Source organism: Siphateles boraxobius, unplaced genomic scaffold (assembly GCF_051911475.1).
Source record: "Siphateles boraxobius isolate OS27281-9 unplaced genomic scaffold, OSU_SipBor_1 26, whole genome shotgun sequence".
NCBI lineage: Eukaryota > Metazoa > Chordata > Actinopteri > Cypriniformes > Leuciscidae > Siphateles > Siphateles boraxobius.
In genome coordinates, this window is record NW_027508876.1 from 20,198,906 (window position 1) to 20,225,000 (window position 26,095).

Consider the following 26,095-nt stretch of genomic DNA (forward strand, 5'->3'; position numbering starts at 1 on the left):
AATATTATTAAAAGATTTTTTATTATATTGGATTATTGTTATGATTTTTATAAGGAATCCTCTGTAATGCTTTTCATACATTTCAGATGACACTGTGACAGCATAAATGTGCTTACCCATGGGTTTTCCAGATCCCTCAGGGATAACAGCTGAAGAATCCATCAAAGATGGGACTTGGTCTTGTAATGATACAGACAGTAAGGAATTGGGCACTGTAACATCTGGACCTCCAACCTGAAGAAAGAAAATATATAAACAATGTTCTATCACAGCCTTAACCGCAATCAAACCAACATAAGATAAACAAAAAAACATAAATAATAAATTTATAAATAATATTTATTCAAAATGTTAAGCTTGAAAACAGAAATACAGGGACTTCCAAAAGATCGATTTCAAAACTGCTGTTTTGTGAATTAATAAGAGGAGAATTTTCCAGTTCAAAACATATTCTTTAGAGAATACGGTATGCCTGGGAAATGCTTATTCAAGTTATTCCCTGCCAACACTGTCAGAGTATGATCTATTCTAGATAGTAAAGATGACAGCTTCAGTATTTTTTCTTTTTAAAGAAATAAATGAATGCTGCACATACCGTCATAAGTAACTTCTCCACACAGTCTGGAGCCACGCTATGGAGGTGGGTGAGATGCAGCTGCAAGTGAATCTTGTTACTGAGGACATCCTGACACAAGGGGCAACTGATAACTGGCTGCATGGAATGCTGGGACATGATGTGCAGCTGTAAACGGTTTGCATCTTTGTTACTGTAATTACAGTATGGGCACTGCTGCACCTGAAAAGACAAAGTTTATCGTAGCATTGCCATACATTATACCACTGCTCCGAACAACTATATATGAGTGATGCTGCAACATGATGCCTTAAGAAAATCAAATTCCAAACTAAATAAGTACAACTCCAAATGTCTATAAAATTTAATTTCCTCTTATTCACTGAAGTTTTCATTTCACGTAACTTAATTAAAAAAACCTAATCAAGTAAGTAAGTAAATTAACTAGTATGAATGTCTGGAATTTCTAATCAGAAGATTACTAAGAATGTTGACATGAACCATTTCAGACTATGCCCGGCTCTCATTACATGAAGTACATTTAAACTGCAACTTCTCACTACCTGTTTTAATGTAGCCCTTTCAGAAATGGTTCAGCAAGTCCTGTACCATTCCGACAGGGTAATCCTTTTTAATATAATAGTTTTTTTTAAAAGGGAATGAATACAATCTAACCCAGAAATTCAATTTATACACAAGGATGGCTCAGTCTTATTATTAAGCCCTATTTTTACAAACAGATCAGAGTAACTAACCTGCTCATTAGACAGTGTCTTCTCTTCAGCTGATTTAGCTCTCTTGGTTGGAGTGTCATTTTCTTTTTCCTGCTGAAGCGATCGCTTCCCTGCTGTAGCAGTCCCCAGGGTTTCTTTAGTCAGTGTATTAATTCCTGTGAATAAACAGATAGGATATCTTCCGTCACAAGATTATTCTGGACTCCTGATGCTAAAAATCTCCTGACAGATGACAATGACCCTTACTTTTATAAGACGCCACATTTGGGTAACATTAACTTATTGTTTGGAATGTAGATCTGATAAAAGGTTATTGGGCGACTCACATTAAGTGAGAAGATTATTTTATTAATAAGTAAAAAAAATCTTCAAAAAGCATTTAAATTGGATTACACCACAGACAAATTGTGTATTGATTTTGAGCATGAATACTAGAGAATCCAGGAAAAATCTATATTCACGAAAGCAACCGAATGAAGATATTCACAAATAAATAGAGGTTCGAATTCATTGTTATTGCATTGCAGGTCAGGGTACCATTATGCAGTTCATTTGGGGGATATAGACAGCCAAATCACCATTTCCAACATCCCCCTGAATATCCATGTCTCACACTCTGTATTAGAGGGGGTTGCCATGTTATTTCCATTTTAGCTGAGCTCAATTCAGCAAATCAGCCCCCAGTTGTATTTAGAGTATGCTGCGCAGAGTGATAAATCTTTCATTACCCCTGTATCCTCAGATACAGACAGTGTCCCAGCCTCCTCAGTCAATGCAATTTATCCTCTCGCTGCATATGCAGTGAACAAAGAAAGCCCTGCTCGATGTTCTTCACTCTAATCTGGTCACTCTAGGCTAAATGTGTGTATTACTCTTATGAATCAAAGCTTAGCAAAGCAGTCACCGAAAATGGATGGTAAAAAGATGTTGGAAAAAAGGGAGTATTTTTTTTGCTCTGTATTTATTTAAGTTCATGCATTTTAATTCTTGGCATTCTGCTTATGTTATTGTGGTCTTGCATATCAGGAGCATGACATATTAACCTGCCAAAAAAAGTGACACAAGAGAAGGGGAAAACCACAAGGGTGCAATACAAATTTCCAAGAGTATCAAGAGTATGGTCTGCAGTCTCAAATAGCTAGGTAATCTTTTCTCTCTCTCTTGGCCTTGATATCCCTGCTGCGTCAGGGGGATGTCACATGCATTTCATAAACAGAAAACCTCATTTGCTAGGCTCCCCAATCTCATTGCTGTACCGCATCATCTGACCTTTTTTCTCACCCTTCTGTTTATTACGAGGATTTCTAATTTTAACTTTCAATTTTTTCACCATCTTCCAGTCAATCTGCAACTAAATTATTTCCCGGGTGAGGAGGTGACTCCTGGACAACTGGGTGCAAACACATTTCACAATGAGGCCCCTTGCATTGATTGCCATCATATTGAATGTAAATGGGGACTAGGGGCTAATCTCCTCTATATGATTTATTTTCTTAATCAACACTCTGCTTTCATAATGCATTATGCATTTAATAATTATTTAATAATAATTGTATGTAGAACTGTCTCAGGACTCAATGACTAGGCTCTTTGTGCAATCTGTACCTCACACTAAATGTGAATGCCCTTTTTCTTTGTCTACAGTCACACACACAGTGCAATGAAGCAATAGAGAAAATAATTGTGACACCACAGCCCCCCTTCACATCCGAATGACAAATGTCTTTGAGAAGCAGGGCCTAGCTTGATTAGATAAATCAAACTGTGATTTATGATAGTCAAGCTGTTTGCATTACAGGGACCAGTGCCGTAGACAGGACACCCATCTTTATTTACAACTGTCAATGGGATTTTTAAAATCATGCAACCTACGCATGGCCTCTTTAAAGATCTCTGTTTAAAGAAGAGAAACAACTAAACTAAAAGAAGTAACAACAGATATCTCGCTAATGTGATCTATCTGGTCTTCCTCTCTAAGTGAAGGGCAATTTTAAGTCATATTAATTTTCAGAATTTAAATTCATATCTTATAGCACCATCTAACATGAATACCATTTTACATGAACAAAAACTGAAGTAGTACACCCTCACTTTGAAATCTTTGCAAAATAGTATTGTGCGTTCGTAAGACAAGCTATTTTATTTCAAAATTTCTTTCCCCTGCAAACGCCAATTACACAGTTCTTGCTTGATAAAGGCGTCATAAATTTACTATTCAATTTACTGGTCTTCAGTCCAGCCAGTCTGGCTGAGGTGACAGGGTAATAAATAAAGCAGGACCCTGGGACGCTCCGAGAACTTCAGTGATTTACAAGGACAAGAGGTTAAGGTTACGCATTAGTGTGACCTACAGTTCAGCAGATAACATTTGAATACCACACTCTAAATTCTCAGCTTGCACAGTGCAGCCCTGCTTTCTCATCGCTCTCGCGAATTTTTGTAAAAAAATATAAATGCATCCGAGTCCATCAGCTTTACCATGGCACTTCAGACGAGGCGTAAAAACCGATGGATGTCATATTTGGCAAATCCTACAGGACTCTCGGAATTGTTTAAGTCAGCAACAGAAATCATAGCTGTAGGCTTCAAAGAAATATGCAAATACTTTAAATTTATTTTAATCTAATAGCTAGAAAGACATAAATTAAATAAAATGCAAGACAGATCAAATTCTGCATATTTACCACTAGCATTTGCATGTTTCCAGCTTGGAAATGAGCATTTATTTAATTCAGCTGCATTATTTTAAATTTCATAAGCATCTGATTTGAAAACAAAAATTTAATTTCCCTGCTAATTTACAGCAGGTATGCAGAAAATGTTCTTAGCAATAATGACAGCTAATTTTCATCTTTGCTTGTGTTTGCTGAATTATCTTTTTACCCTAAAGCCAACACACTGACATGCTTCCATGCTACATCTAAACAGAGCACAACGTAATCTGGAGTTGATCCAGATTAAGACATTTGCATGGAAATGCAATTTGGATTATAATTAATCCACAGTGACACTAGATTAAAATGAAAAAGTAAATGGGCTGTTTTGAGAGTTGCTGCCTATGAAGATGAATATTGTGAATATCTCTACATATAATCTTTAATATGCAGGAGCCTGGTGTTTTATATTCCAACCCACATTAGGGATTTATTCCTTTAGACCAAAAAACATTTAACATATGGGTTCAACAGAGCAACCCCTAAACCCCATTCTGACTGCTCCTCAAAATAATGGATTATAAAAATCAAAACAACAGCCATTTGGAGACAGATATTTTCTAATTTCAATTTAAATACTGCAGCCTTAAAAAAGGAAAAGAAATTGTTGCAATGCAAAAGTTTGCAAGCATATATTCCCATTAAGGTTTGAGAACGCTAGTTTAAATGGGACCTGCATCTCAACCGCAGTGTTAAATGACGCCGCATGTAATAGGTCATGTAAATGCATTGAGTACGAAGTGCCTCAGACAAGCCTGTCATGGCTATATGGATAAAAGATAAACGACTGGCTAAACTAATAGGCTCTGTCCTGTTTCAGCATTTCCTCTGCTCCATTGAACCCAACATTATGTAGCTAGGTATGGTGTGCATGAAAAGACGCCTAATGTAATATTCATTTCGACCATATATTTCCATCTCATACATAAAAAAGCACATATGCATTCTTATTTGGCAAATCAAATATAACAGAGCCTTAGGTAGTGATGCCAGATGCTAGCTCCAGGGGCTGTTTCCTGATCTCAACACAACACTGTTTTGTAAAGATTGTTGCTTTTGCTAATGTGCTACAAGTCAGACATGTACATAGATCTACAGTTCGAGGACAATGAGCTCTAAAAGGTGGTGCGTTGCTTGATTTCTTTTTTAAAAAAGGAAAAAGGGTTACAAAACTATATAAACTTGAGCACTGTCTAATCCTATGCTTATACAAAATTAATATGTCATCAGAGGAATCGCAAGAACAGCAAAGATTAATGAAAGGCGCTTAAAAATTACAAGCGTACAAACTGATTTGATTAAAAAAATAATCTTGGTGGTCACTGTGGAATATTCTTTGCCTTTATCCACATCTCTGCCATCAGATGGCTATGATTAAAATGGGTCAGTGGGAGGCTACTGATAGCATTCACATGCAACCCACACATGCAGCTGTTATTAGCAGGAAAAGCCCCATTGGAAGAGAACAGTAGAGCAAAAAAGGTAGGAGTAGTGTATGTTAGTGAGTAAGCGACATTGAAGAGAGGGTACCAGGGGGAAAAAAAGACCAAAACTAAAGGTCTTACTGGAGTCCTTCTCTGTTGTCTTGCCTTCTATGGCGTCCCTCTTGCTCGAGTCTTTGTCCTCGGCAGCGGCCAATGAGGAGGCTCGTGGGGATTCCTCGCTGTCTTCACCTGGTTCTTCTACAATTGAACACAGGAAGGGCATTTGGTTACCCACTAGCGGTTACAGTGACTGGTTTTGAATCGTCTCTGAACACACCAAACACTGCCGTGTGTGTGTGTGTGTGTGTGTGTGTGTGTGTGTGTGTGTGTGTGTGTGTGTGTGTGTGTGTGTGTGTGTGTGTGTGTGTGTGTGTGTGTGTGTGTGTGTGTGTGTGTGTGTGTGTGTGTCTGTGTGTGTGTGTGTGTGTGTGTACACAAAATATACCACAAGACACTGGTGCGAGGGATCCGTCTGGTTTCATTAACCCTGGGACACTGAAATATGAATGTTCTTCACACACCTCTCCAGATTGTTAGCACTGGGCAGATTACATGGACATTTTTCCGTAGGCTCAACCACCCCCGCCTCCCCCCCTTGTGTTTAATAATTCTGTGTATCTTTGCAGCACTGCCAGTGGATTAATCTGTTTATGCTGTTAGGTGATAGGTCGAGGCCGTGCGCCTCTAATCCCTGAAAGGCCTACTGTTCTCTTTCATCCAGAGAGCATTTGTCTCTCACTGCGCTGATGTCACATTTTAATGAATTTTTAGCAGGCTGAGTAATGCCAGATAACCACTCCTGTCTTTCCCCCTCCACCCCATGCAGCTTCCAACACACGGCACATGACGGGGGAAGAAAGAAAGAGAGAGAGAGACAGAAAGTGAGAGCGAGGGGGAGAAATAAACATATTTTAGAAGAGCCCGCGAGAAATGAAATAAATTAGGACAACATGAGGCAGGAAAATGGCGTTCAAAGTGCTGTGCTCATCAATTTTATAAAACCTTAATAACCATATAAATTGACCACGGGGAGGCAAAAAGGTCATCGATATATTTGCATACAATCACTCAAGTCATTGTTTGGTAAGCAGAGGGGCCCCGACTGCAGATACATGATATAATTAACCCTTTAAAACTCCCCACACGGTGCTGGCACCGACGTTTTAAGTGCAATACATTAAGTGGAAATTATATACAGCATGAAATTTTCATGGCAGATGCTGGGAGTGATTGAAAGGAAAAATTGTGCTGCACTCTAGTCCTGATGTTTTATTAATAATATTCTGACAACAGGATGAAATATCTCCTGTCACTGCTGGTAGCCGGCTGCAAAAATTGCTATTTTGGCGCACATGCGGTGACGGTGTGCTCTAATACATCCTGCAACAAAGACACTGTCTGTGTGTATGTGTGTGTGCCATGTGTGTGTGTATGTAAGACAGCTGGGGGTATCTTGAGATCTACATGCTGCATTTCTACAAAAATAAATGGCATAAATTGCAGCGTTTGTGCTTAAGGAAACAAAAGGCTGTGGTGTCGTTTCCATTCATATACAGAATTTTAAAATAAAAAAATAAATAGAATATATAATAAAATAATAATAATAATAATATAGTATAATTTTATACACATTTCTGCATAGTAATTAGGGGTGGGTGATATACCGGTAGATATTTGTCAACCAGTAGATATTTTGGCCTATTGTCTCTATCGTGGGTATGCTTATTTGATGTTGCAGTGCTGTGCCATCTTGAAAGCTTATCATTTGAATGCATTTTTAAGCCTTGTGGTTTAAAAACAATTAATTTTAAACCGTTTTTTAAACCACATAAAGCCACTGCTCATACAGCGCGTGAGTAGTGAATTTGGCGCCTAGAGTTCTTTTTAGTGCCTTACTGGGCTTGAACAGTCAAATACACACACTTATATGTCAAAATGCCTGCCTTCGCAAGTATCCTCATAAACAGTCGTTTATGTCTTAAGTGAATGTAAATGGTTGTTAAAAAAAAAAGTGCATGTGTATCAGTATATTAGATTAGTGCATCCACTCTTAAAGTGACAGCAGCCTAATAAACCTGTTTTGTTCTGTTTTGTATCCACTTAAAGTTTTTTTTGTAGGGTAGGTCTATTTCATTTTTTTCTATTGTTGTTTTATCCTATTGTTTGTAGTTATTTGGGCTTGTTTTTTTTACTTGTGTTAGTTAGGCTAATAAGGCCATAACTGTGTAGGCCAGATAAAGGCTTCAATGACATGAAACAAAATATATCGATTTCTAAATGCTCTTACTGTAGTCAATTCAATGTTTTTCTCTGCCACAATAACGCAATTTCTTAAATTATCTTTTTTTATTATATATTAAGTATAATCAGTATAAGCAATTAATCAGCTTATCAAACAATGAAGGTGATAACAATTTGAATCGATCGACAGCCTTAATACTTTAGGTATTTGACATATGATTTGACAGTTTTTAAATTAAACCAAGACTTTCTGGGTTTAAAAAAATAGTAAATAAAATACTATTAAAAATATTTTAAAATAAAAGTACTGGTAAGCTACACTTCAAATGTATAAATTTCATTGCATACAGTGTACATAACATACAACGTGTATCTTGCTCTCTGTGCCTCACTTCCTTCCTGTCGCAGAGGCAGTTGAAGCAGGACTGGGGGTGAGTGTTGTGGGGGAAGGCAGTATTAGGGGGCAAAGGGGGACAGATCTGGACAGAGGTAGTGTTGAGCTTAAGCCAGTGTCAGGACAGAGGGCTAATCAAAGAGAAAGAGAGAGAGAGTGCATTGCCTCAATAGGCAGATGGGGGTTAGGACCAGCTGGATGTCTGTGATCATGACCAGATTTCAGGTCAGTTAATAAAAGAGACACACAATCACAAACACACGCACGCGCTCTTACACAAACACCACAGCACAATGTCACACCCTAAGGGTACAGGGGCCAGGCTGTGGCACCTCCCCGTTCACTCGACCCCTCTCTTCCTCCACGTCCTAAGCGTGAGGCGCTCTCTTCAGTCGGCTAGATTTACTGACCCAGTCCCCCTAGCTGGGAAATGAAGTGTCAAAGTGCTAGTGAGCGTCTCTACCTCGAGGGGGCATCAAATTTTTAAGGCGATCGTGGAATGCATTAATAAAACATGGAGAGTCACGAAAAAGAAAAGGGCAAATTATGAAGGTAGTAACAGAAGGAATAAGGGAAGAAAAGGATGGGTTGCCATCATCTGGGTCTCATCAGAACGCATTTTTTCTCTATTTCATTCCACTGTCCTCTCTCTCTCTCTCTCTCTCTCTCTCTCTCTCGTCTTTTAGCAGGGTGTACTGCAGTTTTTTCTGGTATGCATTTCAAGAGCGAGAGAAACTCCCAGACATGCTTTCCTATACATCATAGCGGTGTCTGCCCTGCGCCTGACCCTGGCAACAGTTTGAGTAATCTGAATGCTTTACAGAGGCAGCGTGTCAGCAGCAGCGAAGGGGTGCAAGGGGGGTTCGGCAGACTCTCTGCCCATCAAACTTAATCGCAAACAGCAGAGCCATAGACAACTTTTACTGCCCCCGCCATCCCTTTCAAGCAAAACCCTCAAACACATCAACCACACATCACCGACGGTTCTCTGTTCGCCAGTCTCCCGTGAGACCTGCTCTGATGTGGGTTGATCGGCGCACTGGAGGGAGACTGGGGTCAAAAAGGCGTCACAATTAAAGAAATCCAGTGTTTTTTCCTTATCAAAATACATCCGTCCCCCTTGCACATCCACCATACCTACAGAAAAAAAAAAGAGGAGGCATCCATGGACATTTACAAATATGGTGACAGACACTTTCATTAAAGCACCAGGCCTGTCCAGCATAGAGAACGCATAATGACAGATGTGGAGAGCAGGATTCTCACTCTCTCTCCTCTTGGAGGCTATAACACCTCAGTGCGGTCATTATCCGGCCAGTAAAAGAGACACCTACCATACACAGCCGTGGATACCCCCCCAAAATGACTCATTAAAAATTTGTCCCCCACCTCCACCTTAAACTGACGGTTTATTTATGGTTCTTAAAAATGAATAACAAAGAACTTATTGAAGCTAGGCTATCCTAAATGTTATAATTGTTAAAAAAACAACATCTAAAACAAATTACAAACAGACCGCATTTTTTGCAAACAATGAAATCAGTAAAAATATAAGTAGTAACAAACACATACTGTACATACACATTAAACAACAATAATTATGATTATATTTTGATAGATGATTTATTATATATTAGATTTATATATGATTGTCATTTCTATATTGTTAATTTAACAATAATACAATTAACTACTATTAATTTTAAACTATTAAGCTATTATTTATAACAATAATAGCTCTTTGTATCATTGTCATTTCTTATATTTTGTATTTAATATAAAAACTAACTAACTATTGTAATTATTATAATCATCATCATCAATAATCACAATACGAATTATAAATATTTGCATGATTGTCATTTCTTATAATTTTACTGATCTCAGCATTTGTGAAAATGCAATGTGGTTGTAATTATGATTTCTGGATTGTCTCTTCTTGTTGAGGTGTAAGGAACACTAATTTCCCAGCACACCACAGGTTGGCTCTGAGCTGCCCAGGGTTTTCATGATGTCACATTCTTTCCCCCCATGGTTTTCATTTGAGCCGCTCCATTTTAAAGGAAACTTTGAAACTCGAAACCCTGTACTACTTTGTTAAGGGCCAGTTGTAATACTTTCAGGATAATAAGCTTTACTGACTTGTTGATCTCACACCCTCCCCAACCCCCTCCCCCTCCCCAAGTCTCTCTTTTTTTTGTTGCTCCCTTCTTTTTCCAAATTTCAGTGTATTTAACAAGCATTTAGATCTTAACCAGATGCTGTTAATGTACCATGTCTAAAATACTAAACATCCACGTGGAGAGCGGGCCCGTTTCCTTTCACGACTCTGCTGCTGCTGCTGCTGCTGGGAGACACAAGAAAGCTGCTCTTTCTCTAAGGCAAGCACACTTCTACTGCAGTACACCTTGTGCATCAGCAATCAGAAAATATCTTTTGTTGCTGTCAGTTACTTTCATCCAAGGAAGTTTTCTTATGCTACCAGCTCTTCTGTGATGTATGATGCACTTCAAAACATTAATCACCTCCATAAAATGAATAAACATGATGAAGATTAAAGCTTCTTCTTTTGCTGCACCAACACAAATTTCCCTCTCATTTCTGCAGACTTCTGTTCCTACGCTCACCCGCATAAGGGATATTAATGGTTCCAAATAACTAGCATTAAATCTAGCATCTTCAAAGGTTTCAGCAGACAAACCCCAAACACCTGCATCGTACACAAAAAGGCTTTTTGTGTCCGTGCCATTTAGATCACCTGAGGCATCCGGAGAAAGGAGGCACTGCAGCCAGGCTTACTTTAGTTTTCGAAAATAATATAAAAAGATTCCTCCTTGTTTCGTTCGCCCCCCTCCCTACTTTCTCTCTCTCCTTTTTATTATACTCCATCCAATATTTATTCAAGACATGATTATAAACATCTGCCTGGGTAGCCGTTTCATCTACACAGGAGCCAAAGGGGCTGGAAATTTCACACACGGCCGCCAACATGACCTCGGCTCAGACGGAGCATAGAGGGTTTTTTTTCCTCAGCGCACCGCACGGCTTCCTGTCTGTGACGTCTGAAAAGCACTGGGGGCCAGGGTTAATGGCCTTTCCAATCTCTGTGATAAGAATTCATTTTGTTCTATTACCAGCAGTTATCAGAGGAGGCTGCAGCATCACTTCAGCAGGAGGTTCAATCAATGAGAGAACCTAATGAAGTAACCAGCTCTAGATCTATTTTCTTGCTCAACTCCATCAGACAAATAAGACCTATCTGTAACCCCTGTGCAGGTCTGCTCTGGAAACCCAGAAAGCCTCAGCCAAACCACGACCGCAAAGCAAGGAGAAACAGACAGCTGAAAAGATGGTCTGGCGCGCATGCAGATTTGTCAAATATACACAGAGAGCTGCATCATCCTTCAAAAGAAAGGGGAAAACGTGGACTGGAAAGTACCAAAACTGACTACAATAACAAATTCCATAAGCACGTTATGATCGATCAAAACACTGACCCAATTTACGGGTTACAGTGGTCATGCTAACATCCTACAAATTCTTTAAGGACAAAAAAAAAAAAAAAAGAAGACCTCAGTGGCCACATCTAATTAGACAAAATCATGGTCAAATTTCTGAATGGAAACGGGGCTGACAGCTGTGCAGCTCGATCTGTGGCGATGGCTAGGAAATGGCATCCAGCGAGGAAAATGAATGAGTCTGTGCGCTCCTTCCAACTCAATAAAAACATGCAAAAAATGTCCATTTCATTACTTGCTAAACAATGTCATATGTGCTGCACTGCCCCCTAATAGACCCTGACAAAGGAGTACCAGCAGACATATGCTTTAAATAAATAAGATTACCCTGATAGACAGAGGCCTCTGACAATGTTCCCTGTTCTCTCTCTCCCTATTTTTTTCCCCTTCCAGCGCCTGTCGTTCTTGCCTTCATTTGTCTGATACAGAGAAAATCAGAAGTACAGCAGATGCCCTGCTTTCGGAGGCCCATAAGTCTCTTTAATGGCCTTGAACCTGTAATGAAAGGACAGGAGGGCATTCAAACATGAAGTTTGTCATGTGTTCTTGCATTAGAGAGATCTTTTGTTTGATTTTACTGTGACCTAATACCATTAAAACACCATAAACATACTTTGTAATTAAGGACATGCTGTATCTGTGCCAGAAAAGACAATGAAATCGCCTGTGGGCCTTTAGGAGGTGTCAATGGCAGTTTCACAACATACTTATTGTGGCTTATTGATTAAATTTGAACAAAGTTGTTGTTGTTGTTGTTTTTTTAAAAGGAGCAATGGGCAAATTATGTTGGGATGGGACGATCAGCGTACGATTTGAGTCAAAAGAGCGTGATCAATATTTAAATGACTCTCTGCATTGATTTAAAATTAACTTTCAATTAAGACATCTGTTGGACTTTTAACTACAACACTTAGCCATTGAGGAGGAAATAAGGGAACATTTATTGATACTCTTAAACAGCAGTGGCCATTCCGCCATCGATTCAGTCATTTGCGCTGGCATTGGTATGCAGGAGGTTCTAACTCTTTTCTCCCAGGCACCACGCTAACAGCCCCTGGCCCTGGCCTTAGCTGAGGACTTAAATAAATATATAAAGCTCAAACCCATCTCGCCGGACAGACAGAGGGAGATTAACCTTTATCCGGAGCTAAGTCAAAGGCATGTTATCTGCGGAACTGTTTGGAGCTGTAATTACATGGGCTCCATGTTTGTAGCCGATCGAATAGAACTCCTTGTGCTGCGTCGGCAGTCCGGAGGGGGAGAGACTTTCTAGCCGGCCTAATCAGGTAACAGACACCTTTTGTTTTGGGAGCTCATTGATGGATGAAATCTTTATCTGTAATATTGATCAGCCGGGACTCTAAACTGTCTATCTTGGCTACTGGAAGCTTTAACAAGATTGCCAACTGGAGTATATCAGTTAACATTTAATCAATGACAGTTTAAGACACAGATGCTTTAAAAAGGCTGTGTGTTTTCCTCCTGCTCTGAACGATTAGGGGAGGGATTGCTCAGAATTTATCATCCACATTCAAAAGACGAAGCCCTGCGTCCTTGAATGTCGGAATGTCAAAAATGTAAAGGATATATGAATAACGAAAAGGAAACAAAATGTTGAAAACGGTACCAGCATCCATTTATTTTACGCAAACACGCACTTAAGCAAACCGTCCGATTTCGTTGCCATACATCAAACAATGGGGTGGCTAACCATAGCCCGCACCCTGTCTGAGAGAAAAATACATGCATGCGTCATCTTAGTAAATGTATAATTTTTGCTACCCTTGCAAAATATAGCGATGTTAGGTGCAATGAGGTGTCAGCAAGCCGAGCATGCAATCCATTAGAATTCCTGTTTGGCTTGTCTGCTGTTTGCGCAGTTCACCCCCCAGTCCCTCCCTTCCAGATTCTTCCATTTTTCTTCTTCTGCAGACTCCGGCCCAATTACGGTCTGAGCTCGTCACAATGGCTACGGCGGCTGTCACTCAAGCTCGGACCTCACCGTCCCTGGCCTATGCGATCTTTAGCTATTCATTTGCTTTCCTTGGCTGTCCCTTAAAAGGAAATTGTGAGTGGGCTAATTATGTAAAACATTGGTGTTGGAAAATTTTTGCTTGGAAAATTACAAACAAACACGTAATGCTTATATAGAGCATAAAGCACACATATTTTTTAATTTGACATCAACATGTGCATGTTTACAGTTCTATTAATCCCTGTGATCAAAGCCCATAACCTTCTATGATATTAGCGAAATGCAGCAATGCATCGTGGTTACTTCTGATTTGCATCTGACTAGGTGATTTCGAGTGACGAATAGAGGGATGTCCTTCCTAGGCCTCAGATCAAAGGCACTTCAGTGTGAATGTGGCACAAGAGATCTTTGCTTCCCTCCATGTCGAGTCAGGAAACACAATCGTCAGGCACATATTATGACAGCGGCAATTACACAGAGGTGCATGACACTATTATTGCCATTTGCCGGAGAGTGATTATGCTAATGGTGAGATGTATAGCAGGTGGCACGCATGCTGGCAGCTGCCAGCCAGAGACACGCACACACACGTGGAGCCCTCCCTTTACACACTCTCGCCCGTCTTTCTAACAGTATGAACAATGCTTTACAACCAGACAGTCCCAAGATATGTAATTAGGCCTCACTTTGATTTAACACTTCTTTATCACATCAAAGGCACAGGAATTAGTAGTGAAGCAGAGGGAGAATGAGACAAAAAGAGAGCAAGAGAGAGAACAAGGAAGAATGAAGGAAATTATGGAAGCCTGTTTCCACCTCAGATAAAAATAAATAAAAAAGGTACTGGTAATTGTGAGATAAAGTTTAAAATAATAATAAAGTCAAACTGTAAAAACAGTCAACTTTTTTTAGATATAAAGTGCAAATGTGAGATATAAGGTTGCAATTATGAGAGAAAAGTCATAAATGTGAAATATTAGGGTATTGTGATAAAGAAAGTGACACTGAGATTGTGAAATAAACCAGATTGTGAGATTTAAATTTAAATTGTGAGATATAAAGTTATATTGAGATATATAAATTCAAACTGTGATATATTAAGACAGATTCACAATTATGAGATTAAGACATATTGTGAGAAAGTCATATTGTGAGACATTAAGCCACAATGTTATTACTCTGAGGTGGGAAAAAAAGAAAACAAATTGCTTAGATGTTAACAGGAAGTGGAGAAGTGGCCTTGCATGTCCAAATTCAGGTATACAGCACAATTTGTTGATTTTTTTATTTTATTTTGCTCCTGAATTTTGCAACCTACTTATAGTATATTTAGATATAAAAGTGCACGTAGGGGTGTTAAAGCGTGTGTGTTTTAGAGGCTTTAGCATAACAGTGAGCTGCGGCTCTAGCAGCCTTGTGCGTTTCTAATTCCTTCGGCCGGGTTATTGAAACGGAATCCCCCAGCTCTGCCGGCACACTCTGGCGAAGGGGGAAGCCCTCTCCTCATCCCTGCATGGATCCTGCCTCTACATGAAAGCCCCGGAGATCCCCGCCAACAAAAATCAATGTATGGATGTTCAGAGCAGTTTTCAAGGTTTTGTAAGACAAATCTTCGGAGCATGAGCTGGTTTAGTGCTATCGAGCCGAGCTTCGATCAGCCTGCCCCGGTGAATAATATGAGAGGGCCTTGCTCACTTTACCAGCCTGTGAAATGAAGACAGGGTGCCAGCCACTTCCCTTAAAGGAATGTAACCTGAGTAACTCCCCCTCCACAAATAACCTCCCTTAATCTAATGTCAGATACCGCCTCCCTAAAGCCGATCCCAGATCAGGCTGCGGAGAGGCACGGTAGTTATCGCTTGCTCGGGGCTGCATCCTCACAGAGCCCTTTGTATCTAGTGCACATTCTTCTTCTAATTAGAAGAGATGGGTGATTATACCTTTAAAAGGAGGCTACTGTTTGCAATTGTCATTTGAGGCAGGAAGTCGGTCGTCACATGGCTGCCTTGACGAGAAAATAAATTAGATTAATAATGAGCAGCCATACAACAATTTATAACCTGGGGTAAAAGAAGAAAAACCATGTTTAAGCAAAATTACACTGACATGCAGTAATTAAAATAATACAACATGACATGCTTCATAAGGACTTCTTTTAGCGGCTTTGTTGACATGGCTACAGGGAAGACGGCACAGCATATGTTTGTCTGTCTTCTAATTTTTTAAAGTTAATTAACTCTGCCATTGCCAATTAACCAAACATCAGTTTCTATCAATGTGTCTTTAAATTTCACACTCAAAAAGAATATATAGTGTGCACTAACCTAGAATAGGTTGTATAATATTGTGAACTGAGAAGCTGGACAAACCCTCTACTACACTAGGGGGAAAAAAACTGGTGTAGAAACAATTTTCCCTCAGATATTGCTAATAGATTTCACAAATACTTTAAGAAATGGCAAGTAACACATTTAATTAATTTTGAAGTAGAAAGTAGTAGTTGTGTGGATGTTATAAAGTGCTTTTTATTGACAGTCAAATATAACCGAAAAGGCAGACGGGTTTGAGATATGTGTGTGTGGTGTAGAGGTAAAGGACAACTATTGCTAGCCGACAGGTTTCAATTTCACATCCTCGATTATCTCACCCCCAATTCCATGCATGCCTAAATCTAAAAAATCTTATCCAGTGACTCCAAACAAACTCCCTTCCTCTCCAAACGCCTCTACAACACACACACACACACACACACACACACACACACACACACACACACACACACACACACACACACACACACACACACACACACACACACACACACACACGATTCCCAAGGAGCACCATCTCTCCAAGCTTAAATAGCAGAAAATTGCTCTGCTTTTCCGTGGTCTACCTCCTCATTCCTATCAGCCCAAGTGGGAACAAAAGGCTCGGATTCACTGGCGTGTGAGACCTGCTGATGGGCCGGGAGATGGGTTGCAGTTTGGTGCCGTTGATGCCCTGCTGACGGACAAGCAGGCTGATTGAAGACGGGGATTTGCGAGCCTACCAGGTCGCCATTTTGTCCCCAACGAACGAATCAGAGACACCACGCTCGCACCCGCTGAGGCTATTAGGCTCAAAATAACATGCGAGGTAGAAAACATTGCTTGATTTTATTATGGAAAACAGAACAATAGCTATAAATGTCTTGGTGGAATATATCTGGGTTTAAGTCCAGGCTAAAGACAAGACCGCTAATATAAAAGGAACTGCTCCAGTGACAGCAAAAGGGCCTTGTGTAAATTTACAGTGATGGCAGAGAAAGAACAGGCCTCTCTTAGCCTCTTATTCTTCCAATCTCCCTCACGTTTTTTTGCAGGAGAGTTATTATAGGATGATAAAAGCAACAACAATGTTGTGACATGAAACCGTTAGCATTAGGGTGGAAGAATGGAAGATGAAAGAATGTTCTTGGGAATTGATGATTGCTCACAAGGCCCTGATTTCAGCCTTTAATCTCATAGCACACTCAAATTTCCCTCTGTACGCTGCTGGTTTTGGCAGCGGGGAGGGGTATAAGTGAGGCTAGAGAGAAATTAGAGGTGTAGTATATACTATAGTAACGGTATATAGCACATTGGGCTGTAATACACACTAGGTGGTAGTATACACCCGACAGTAAAATACATTCAGTTGCAATGTACTTTCAGCTGTACCTCACGCTCTGCTGTAGTTCATATACATAATGCAATATACATAAAAATTGTAATCATAGTTTATGTTAGGGATACACAATATATCAGTAAAAAAAAAAAAATTTAGTAGAGTTGTAAACTATTGGATATTTAATTGTGCATGCTCATTTCCCATATTTTAGATTGAGATTTCCTTAATTTTAAACGTAATTATGTTAAAAGCAGATCTCAAAATATTTTTCATACTTTAAATTATAATGCGTTGGCTAAATTCACTTTCAAAACTGCATTTATCTAATTGCATTTATTTTTTAAAATATATTTAGACACAACAGCAATGGATTTTAATATCGGCTATTTATCAGTTATCGACAATGACATTAAAACAATTACAGGCTTATTGTATTGGCCAGAATTTTTATAATGGTGATTCACTAGTATAGGTATAATGCTATCTTGACAATTGACGATACCATGCCCATTTTCGTCTTTCTCTAATGGATAACTGTAAAGTGGAGAGTTCTTGTGTGTGCTTTGTAAACAATGCACTCCATTTTTATAAATTGGGTCCATTTTATTAAGCATGAAGTCCTCTGAAGCCCAAGTTATTCATAACATGGCCTGGGCTGATGAAGATTGGCCTAATAAGAACCTCCAGAAGCAATTAAAGTGACAAGAAGGCAAGGCCCTGATGTGTACATTTACTATGACGAGCGCTCTCCAAAGTGAATGCCCTTATTAAGAGCCACTGTTCACCTCTACAGCCTGCCACGATGAGACAGAGAGGAAGGGGGGGGGGAGAGAAGAACAACATGTCAGAGGCAAACGCCTGGAGAAATACCTATTCCTGGAGTGAGGGCGATTTGGTAATGAACCTTTCAATTCACTCCTGGGGTAATACATTCTGACTAGTGCATTAATTACTCGATAACATCCCATCAAAATGCAAATGCAGCACTTGACCCACAAGAGTGTCTCATTGGCTCTGCACTTGCCGGAGTTTCAGCACAAATCGTCTGTTTTCCTTTATCAAACAGAGTGGGGGTGTCGTATTGGGGAGCGTAGGGTTGCTCGCTTCTAGCCATGTGTGTGTTCGGTCACACGGACCTGACGACCCGCCCGTCCCCTCACAGTCAGACAGGACCGTTGCCGCATGCTGACACTCTTAATTGCAGCAATTGAAGACAGTGTGCCGCTCAGATGGAATATTTCCCCTCTGCCTGGCCATGATCTGACAAGCTTGAGACAACGCCTTAATGGCTTTTCCAGAAGGGTGGGGCAAGAGGAGAGCAGGAAGAAAGAAACATGGAGGAAATGAGAAAGATGGTCAGAATCTTTCAAAGAGCTCATGAAATATTTTTTTTTTTTAGTTTTGTGTCTTTAAAGGGATAGTTTACCCAAAAAATAAAAATCTGTGATCATTTACTCACCCTCATGCCATTCCTAATCTGCATGACTTTTTCTTCTGTGGAACTACGTAATTTTAATATTCTTTTTCTCTCCATACACTGAAAGTCAATGGAGTCCGATGTTGTTTGGACCAGAATTTCATAAAGGTTTGGAACGACATGAGTTAATGATCACCGATTGTTGAGTCTCCTAGGAGTATGTGCAGCATTAAATTCCCATTTTTTTCATTTTTGAGTAAACTATCCCTTTAAGTCCATGTCTATTAAGATATCTGTATGTTAATATTCATAACCAGACATTGCTACAAATGCTGTTGAATGAGCTTAAGTCTAAGTTTTTTATCTTTTGCACAAATTTAGTTACGCATGTAAAAAAAAAAAAGAAAACTACAGGAAATACCTTAATACATTTCAAGCGATTTCATGGGACCTTTGGGCAGTTTGCTTCTCGAACATGGCCAGGGGGTCCGAGAGATGTCTTTCTATCAACAGGGTTGGATTACAAGCTTCAGCTGTTAGATGATCCTTTCACACAGGAATGTCAGACAGTCTCATGCCACATCAATCCATTCATTTTCTCATCTCTCCATCTCCTTTCTCAACCCTATCACCTGACCCCTTGTTCATTCAAAATTATGACTAATTAAGTCATAAGCGAATAATTTCTAGGAAGAATGGTGAGATTCTGAGAGCGAAGCTGGGGCTGTAAGCAGTGGCAGTGGAGAGGAAGCCCTGATGAAGTGACTGTATTGTGCCGATCTCTAGAGCAGGTCATGGGAAAGTGAGCTGACAGAGGCATGAGGTGTATTATAGCGGAGAGAATCAGTGTGAACGGTATGTGGCATTATCAGAAATACAAGCATGTGACAATGAGAGAGAGAGAAAGAGATGAAAATGACCTTGTGTGGCAAGGATCCTTCATGCATACCAAAGGTTTGGAGGTGTCTGCTCTGTCCTACATCGCATACATACAGGGATCTGGATCTTATTATCAGTTTGTTCCTTTTTGAACCACAGTCACCACTGAATGATGAATTATTCAGAACGAGTTAATTGGTTTGTGAGAGGGTATCCACAGATAAAAATATTCCTTAGCAGCGGCTAATGAAAGAAAAATACCCACATTTTTCTGCCGTTTTAACCCCTACACTTACACACAAAGAAGGTGGTCGAGCCCTGGAGGGGATGCTTGTTTCAGTTATCCTTGGTTGTAATTGTGAGGGTTGAAGAGCTATAAATGAGCTTCAAATCATCAGGGTTTTGGATCCATGTATTATGCAAATGCCACAGAAGCACTCCAGCAAACCTAGACACAGTCAATGAAAAACCAACAGGGCTTCGCCCCAATGACAGTACTTAACGCTACCTATTGTTGAGTCTCCTAAGAGTATGTGCAGCATTAAATTCCCAGCAGTAATAAAAGCTGCTCCTCCAAATTAAAAGTAAACTCCACCACTGATACGTTCGCTGACAGGTGCTTGCATAAAGTTTATGCGCCGTAAAACATAATGGGGAACGCACACGCTTATAAACACCTGCCCTGGATGCCCCCTTCACACAAACAAATTAAATGAAAATCTGGCATTACCACGGAGGGGAGCACTCTACTTAAGCAAGCCCACTGTCTTCTGATTAAGGAAAAAAGCCTTTGCCCTAGAGAGCGAAATTTCATAAAATACTAGTGCCTGTGTTTGATGAATCATGTCTCTTTAATGCAGTGCAGTATGATGGAAGAGAGAGATACAGGCGAGGAATCATCAACTGCTGCTCCAGCTCCCTCTGATAACACCCCATCTATAGATTGCCTTGATCAGATTCTCGTTTTATTTAAAACAGGACCAATCCCGAGGCCCGACTCCTTTTAATTTGCATATATTAACAGGGTTCAAATGCAGCAATAGCTAGGAGCACTTCCCAGTCAACTTCCCAATCTGCCTGCATAATGGCAGCCTATTAAATAGAGTTACTCATCAGTGCAGGAAGCAGACATGGGGAAAAAAAGATGGAAAAAAGCAGGCTAATGTGAGCTTTTGCTTTTATGCAATTGGATTGAACAGACATGAATATTCCTGTTGTGTTGCTGAGAACATATTAACAAATAGCATTCAAGACAAAGAGATATATTGAGTCTATTTACGTTCTTAACGTCCCTGACATTGTGCATAATTTTATAGAAAAAAATATTTCTCTACCTTTTCTTTTTCTGCCAAAGCTATGCAGGGAAACAAGTATTAACCAATAATATCAACCAAAAATCACTAGTCAATCAAGTCCTAACATTTCCCACATGAATGTTCAGTAAATGAGTCAGATTACAAAGAGTTAAATGCATTGCGAATGGCATTTCAAGTTGTCCTTAAGTCATTTCCTTGGTCCAGAAGGGACGCTGTCTAACAAGTGGTGGTCAGTCACTGTAAGAGAACATGATGACAGCATTAGGTCTAAATTCCCAGCTGCATTATCACTGGCCTTGGTCTGATGCCGGCTAAACCTGCAAAGCTTCCTACGGTTAGCCACGATTAGGCACTGCTATGGATAATCAATACTGGCTATCAATTCCATACTTTGTTGTGATGGATGAGGTGGATGGGGAAAAGGAAAGGGGGAAACACGGAAAGCAGTCTCTACCAGAGAAAGAGACAGAAAGCAGCGGAGAGAGAGAGATGATGATAAACAGACCCATGCACCATGTACGCTGAACCCAAGAGACTGAAAATGAATCTGTTAATAAAACAGTGGGTGCACGTATATATATGCATATTAGATAATGCATTAGGTAGCATGACCTAAAAATGAACATTTATAAATAAAAACATTCAGAGTTACTTAATGTTCGTTCGTAATACATTCATTTTTATTTTTTTATTAAATACATTTAATATAATGAACTTGTTTTTAGAAAATGTAAAAACATATATAAATATATTAGTGCATTTAGAAAATGACTAACTAAAAATGAATACTGTATTGTTTATTACGTTCATATATTCATAATTATTTATACTACCGTTTAAAAGTTTGCAGTCAGTACGTGTTTAAGAAATTAATTACTTTCCATTAATCAAAGAATCCTGGAAAAATATATATACACATGTATATATATATATATATATATATCAGTTTCCACAAAAATATTTTAAGGAGTACAACTGTTTTCAACACTGATAATAATGAGAAATGAGCACCAAGTCAGCATATTAGAAGGATTTCTGAAAGGTCATGTGACATTGAAGAGAAATTATGTAAATGAGTAATGGCTGCTGAAAAATGTAGCTTTGCCATCACAGGAATAAATTACACTTGCAAATACATTAAAATAGAAAACATTTATTTTAAATGGTAATAATATTTCAGAATATTACTGTTTTACTGCATTTTTAAATGCAGCCTTGGTGAGACTACTTTCACAAAAACATTTTGAAAAACTTACCGACCATAGTGATATATGTATATGTGTCACATTTTTTACAAAGATCCCACACACATGATCTTATCTCAGATGAATGAGCGAAAGGATGCAAGGTCACAGAGACAGTGAGAGAGGGAGGGGGGGGGGGGGGGGAAAGGAAAGAGAGAGAGAGAGAGAGAGAGAGAGAGAGAGAGAGAGAGAGAGAGAGAGAGAGAGAGAGAGAGAGAGAGAGAGAGAGAGATGGAGGGGTTGGTGGTTGGAGGGGTGATGGTAGGAGTCAGGACTAATTACTTGCAGCCAAGATGCACTGGGGAGGATGGGGTCACTAACTTTACCCTGACACCTGGACGCCCCAGTCATCAATGGACTGCCGTCTAATCAGAAGTGAAGGGATTCAGGGCCCAGCGCTTTCCCAGAGATGATAGCTAATGACAAGGGTGTTGGACACGAAGCCACACACGTCACACTATTGCAGTCTCATCACAAGTGTAACCCAGTGGAAGTATCTATGTGTGAGAGATCCATCCGTATTATCACACATTAATAATAACACTAGTCTGCTGTTGTACTGCTTGAGGCAATTAGTTAATTGCTGTTTTATCAGAGCTCTATGCTGCCTGTCTTTGTGACATCCTCCAAGCTTTGACAATGCCTTGTTTCCCTTAATGCCCTGTGACAGAGAGCATTGTACTATCTCCTATGGTTAGTGTCAGTGGAGTCACCACACAATGAGGAGTCCGCGGAGCAATTTTCCTCTCCCTGTTTGAATTAAGACCAGATCAAGTCTCTGTGGGCTGTCAGCTTACACCTTTAGCAGTCATGTGTACTGTACATTTACTAAAGCACGGCCCCTTCAGTTGCCTGCTCATTATGCAGGTTTATTAGCATTGTTCGGCATGAACAAAAGAGGACCTACTTTTTCAAGCATATGTAAATCGAAACTGTCACGCTTTACTAAAGGTATCTCATTCCAGGATGTTTACTACCTGTCACGGACAGTAAAGAAATAAATAAAATTGTCCTTATGGTGTAAAATAATTCACAGCAGTATGCAAGGAAAACGTCCCTCGGATTTTAAATAAGCATAATGGTTTAAAGTCAGGTATGTTAATGCGAATAATCATTGCAATTTCTGCTAATTTTAACTGTCAGTGGCCACAACAGCCTGTGAAAACATGAGGTAACAATTTAGCTTTTGTATCACTCCTCTCTGGAGGAGGATCTCGTTGAAAGAAAAACAACCAGGGACGCCGGTCCTAAAACATGTCTATTCGAAAGCACTAACTGACTATTTTCGAAAATAATTTTGGACTTTCTGCACGCAGAAACCACAGAATAATTATGATAGCATTGGACGGAATTATTCAGAAATGACTCAATCTTGAGTGTCTGCCATCTGAAAAATGGTTTTGAGCTTTTCTGGTAAAATCACTGCTCTTTGCAAAAATAATAACACACATTCGCATAAATGACTTATTATGAAATGAAAAAAAATATTTGCGCATTGAGTATTGTCTCCATTTAATGATACAGCAATATAAACTCAGGGTCAGGCTATGGATCTCCTGAGACAATTTCCATTAACAAAAAGCCTCTCATGGTGAAGATCATGTTTCACAAGGGATGGCCTATTTTCTGTGAAAAAGTGAGCTTTGGTTCCTTTGCGATCATTGTAATGACACTGCTTACACCAAAAACTTGGCGATTTTTACAAACATGACTGATAATCTTGTCGATTTACTATTGTTCTATCTTTTTGGAGTTTTTAAGACAACTTTCCTCAGGTACGATTGGAGGAGAGTGAAAAAACACTGCAAGTTTGTGTTCCTGCAGCCTGGCCTGTCTCCGTCTAATCACAGTGGAATGTGGCCGCCTCTGCGCCTCCTGCTTTGTGTAAGGAATCAAAGGGAAAATGGATGGCCTTGCATTAGTACATCACCCATGGCTAACAAAATGATGAGACCGATTTGGCTGTATGTCATATCTTTCACTTCACTGCTTTCCCATTTCAGTTTATGTAATGGCTACAAATTATGGCCACAAACCCTGGAAACACTGTCTAGGGAGGCGATCTCAAAAAGTAACTGTTATAATTGCTTGTGTGCCCTCCAAGTAGGAAAAAAATAACCTAAACCGTTAAAATATCTTGTCCAGGCTCTGAAATGCTGGCGGATGAGAATGCGACCACAGGGAAAACAAAGAGCAGCTTTGAGGATCGCATTCGGAGTGTAACTGAACAAAGCATGCAGTCCTCTTCATATACACGCTTGCGTCAGGCTAAAACAAATGCGTCTTTCTTTCTTTTTTTAATGGCAATCTATAACAGAAAAAAGAGAACATGTCCATTAGTGTACGTTGTTGGCCTACAGCTGCCATGGAAATGGTTCTCACTACATTGGTGGTAATTTGGCCCTGGTTTCAAACCTCCTGAAGCATTATCACTCAGAAGAAACAAAAGAGCGGGACATGCGGGGCTCTCTCAGCTCCCATCCGGCCGCAGCATTTAAAGACGTGTTCATCTCTAAAGTCAGATAGACCTTTTGTTTAAGCCCTGCCAGACAAAGGTCTCCTCTTCTTGCTTAGTTTTAATACACATGGAGGGAGGGGGGTAAGTGTGGCGAGGGAGACTCTCAGAAATAATTACCTCCATAAGATCCCATCTCCTCTCTGAGAGCCACGACAAAATGGAGAAGCAACCCAAGGATGCAAAAAAAGCCCTTTATGCATCAACAAGCCCATCAGGCATTTTTCATGCCAAGCTACAAGCCAGGGAAATGGGTCCCACTCCACATGCACACAATTATAGTGCTTTCTTCTGTTGTCTTTTATTAAAGAGGACTAAAATACAAGCAAATGCATACAAATGCATCATCGCTGTTATTTAATCTTTTTATCACAAATATCAGTGTGTTAAATATTTATATAGAAATATCACACAATATAAGGCAATAGAGAGTCATGCAATAGATAAAATATTAATACAAACATCTTATTTAAGCTATCGATTTGGCTTTATGAGAAAAGCACCGGCTGTAGTTATTCCAGAACGGAAATAATCAACATAACTATCATTTAGAAGTTAATAAACAAAACCCTGTTGCATTTTGCACATTCTTATGTATCGCACATCTGCGTAAAATATGAGTTTGCAAGAGCCACATACACACCGTGGATCAGATCACTGTGATTTACAAATGAGGGGCACCACTTCAAAAACATGCTTAACCACACAACCCCACTGCCTTTCCAAATTCTCAGCTTCATGATGTTTACCTTGTGTAAATGATGAGCCTTCTGGGTCCCGAGCGCAGGGAATTACAGTCGCCCTGGGAGACTTGGCAGTCTGGTTCTCAGGGAGGATGGGCTCATATAGTCTCTTTAGGAGGGTATATTGCTGTTAGTGCACTGCGAGAGCTCTGCCATACTTGGTCTCGTTTGGCTAATTTAGCGCATTGGGCCCATAGAGGTCGGATTCATTATCACACACCACAGCAATCGTGTTGCTAAGACCGGAATATATGACGACTTGTCGTCCTGATGTACATAGCGCAAGTCTAAACTGTAGGCAGGGCCATGTTTTAAAGCTTTGCGTTTATCAACAAAAACAATGCTGGCAAATTTTTGCAGCGCAAACCCTTTTCGGCATGCTTTTGTAGTCTAATTAAACAATAAGCAGTCGGATATATGGCCCTCGTGCTACAGCATGGCTGTAGTTTGCTGAGTGTGGCTTTTGGCACTAATGCATTTTCTCCTTTATTTAACCACTGTAAGCGCCACAAAATCTCCCCTTAATTATGTCTTAAAAATGGCATCAAAATTGTTTAATGAAATCCATTCACATGTACATGTCAATGGCATTCTAACCTTCATTCCCAAATGGTTTTGTAATTATTTGGTGACTTTCCACAGAGCTGCTTTTAAAAGAAAGATACAGGTCAGCAGTTAAATAAATCTCTTTTTTTT

General features: G+C 39.7%; 1 protein-coding gene across 5 annotated transcripts in view; it reads right to left on the reverse strand.

Moving 5' to 3' along the window:
- The window catches only part of zfhx4 (zinc finger homeobox 4), an 86,609-nt gene that overhangs the window by 9,931 nt on the left and 50,583 nt on the right, over positions 1–26,095 (reverse strand). For 4 of the 5 annotated variants that reach the window (XM_077244709.1, XM_077244708.1, XM_077244707.1 and 1 more), the window contains 4 exons: positions 5,588–5,704; positions 1,330–1,463; positions 596–796; positions 117–234 (listed from right to left, as the gene is read on the reverse strand). In XM_077244709.1, coding sequence (XP_077100824.1) covers positions 117–234; positions 596–796; positions 1,330–1,463; positions 5,588–5,704 — 570 coding nt within the window. The remainder of the gene's footprint in view (positions 1–116; positions 235–595; positions 797–1,329; positions 1,464–5,587; positions 5,705–26,095) is intronic. The other variant, XM_077244710.1, reaches the window with a different exon arrangement.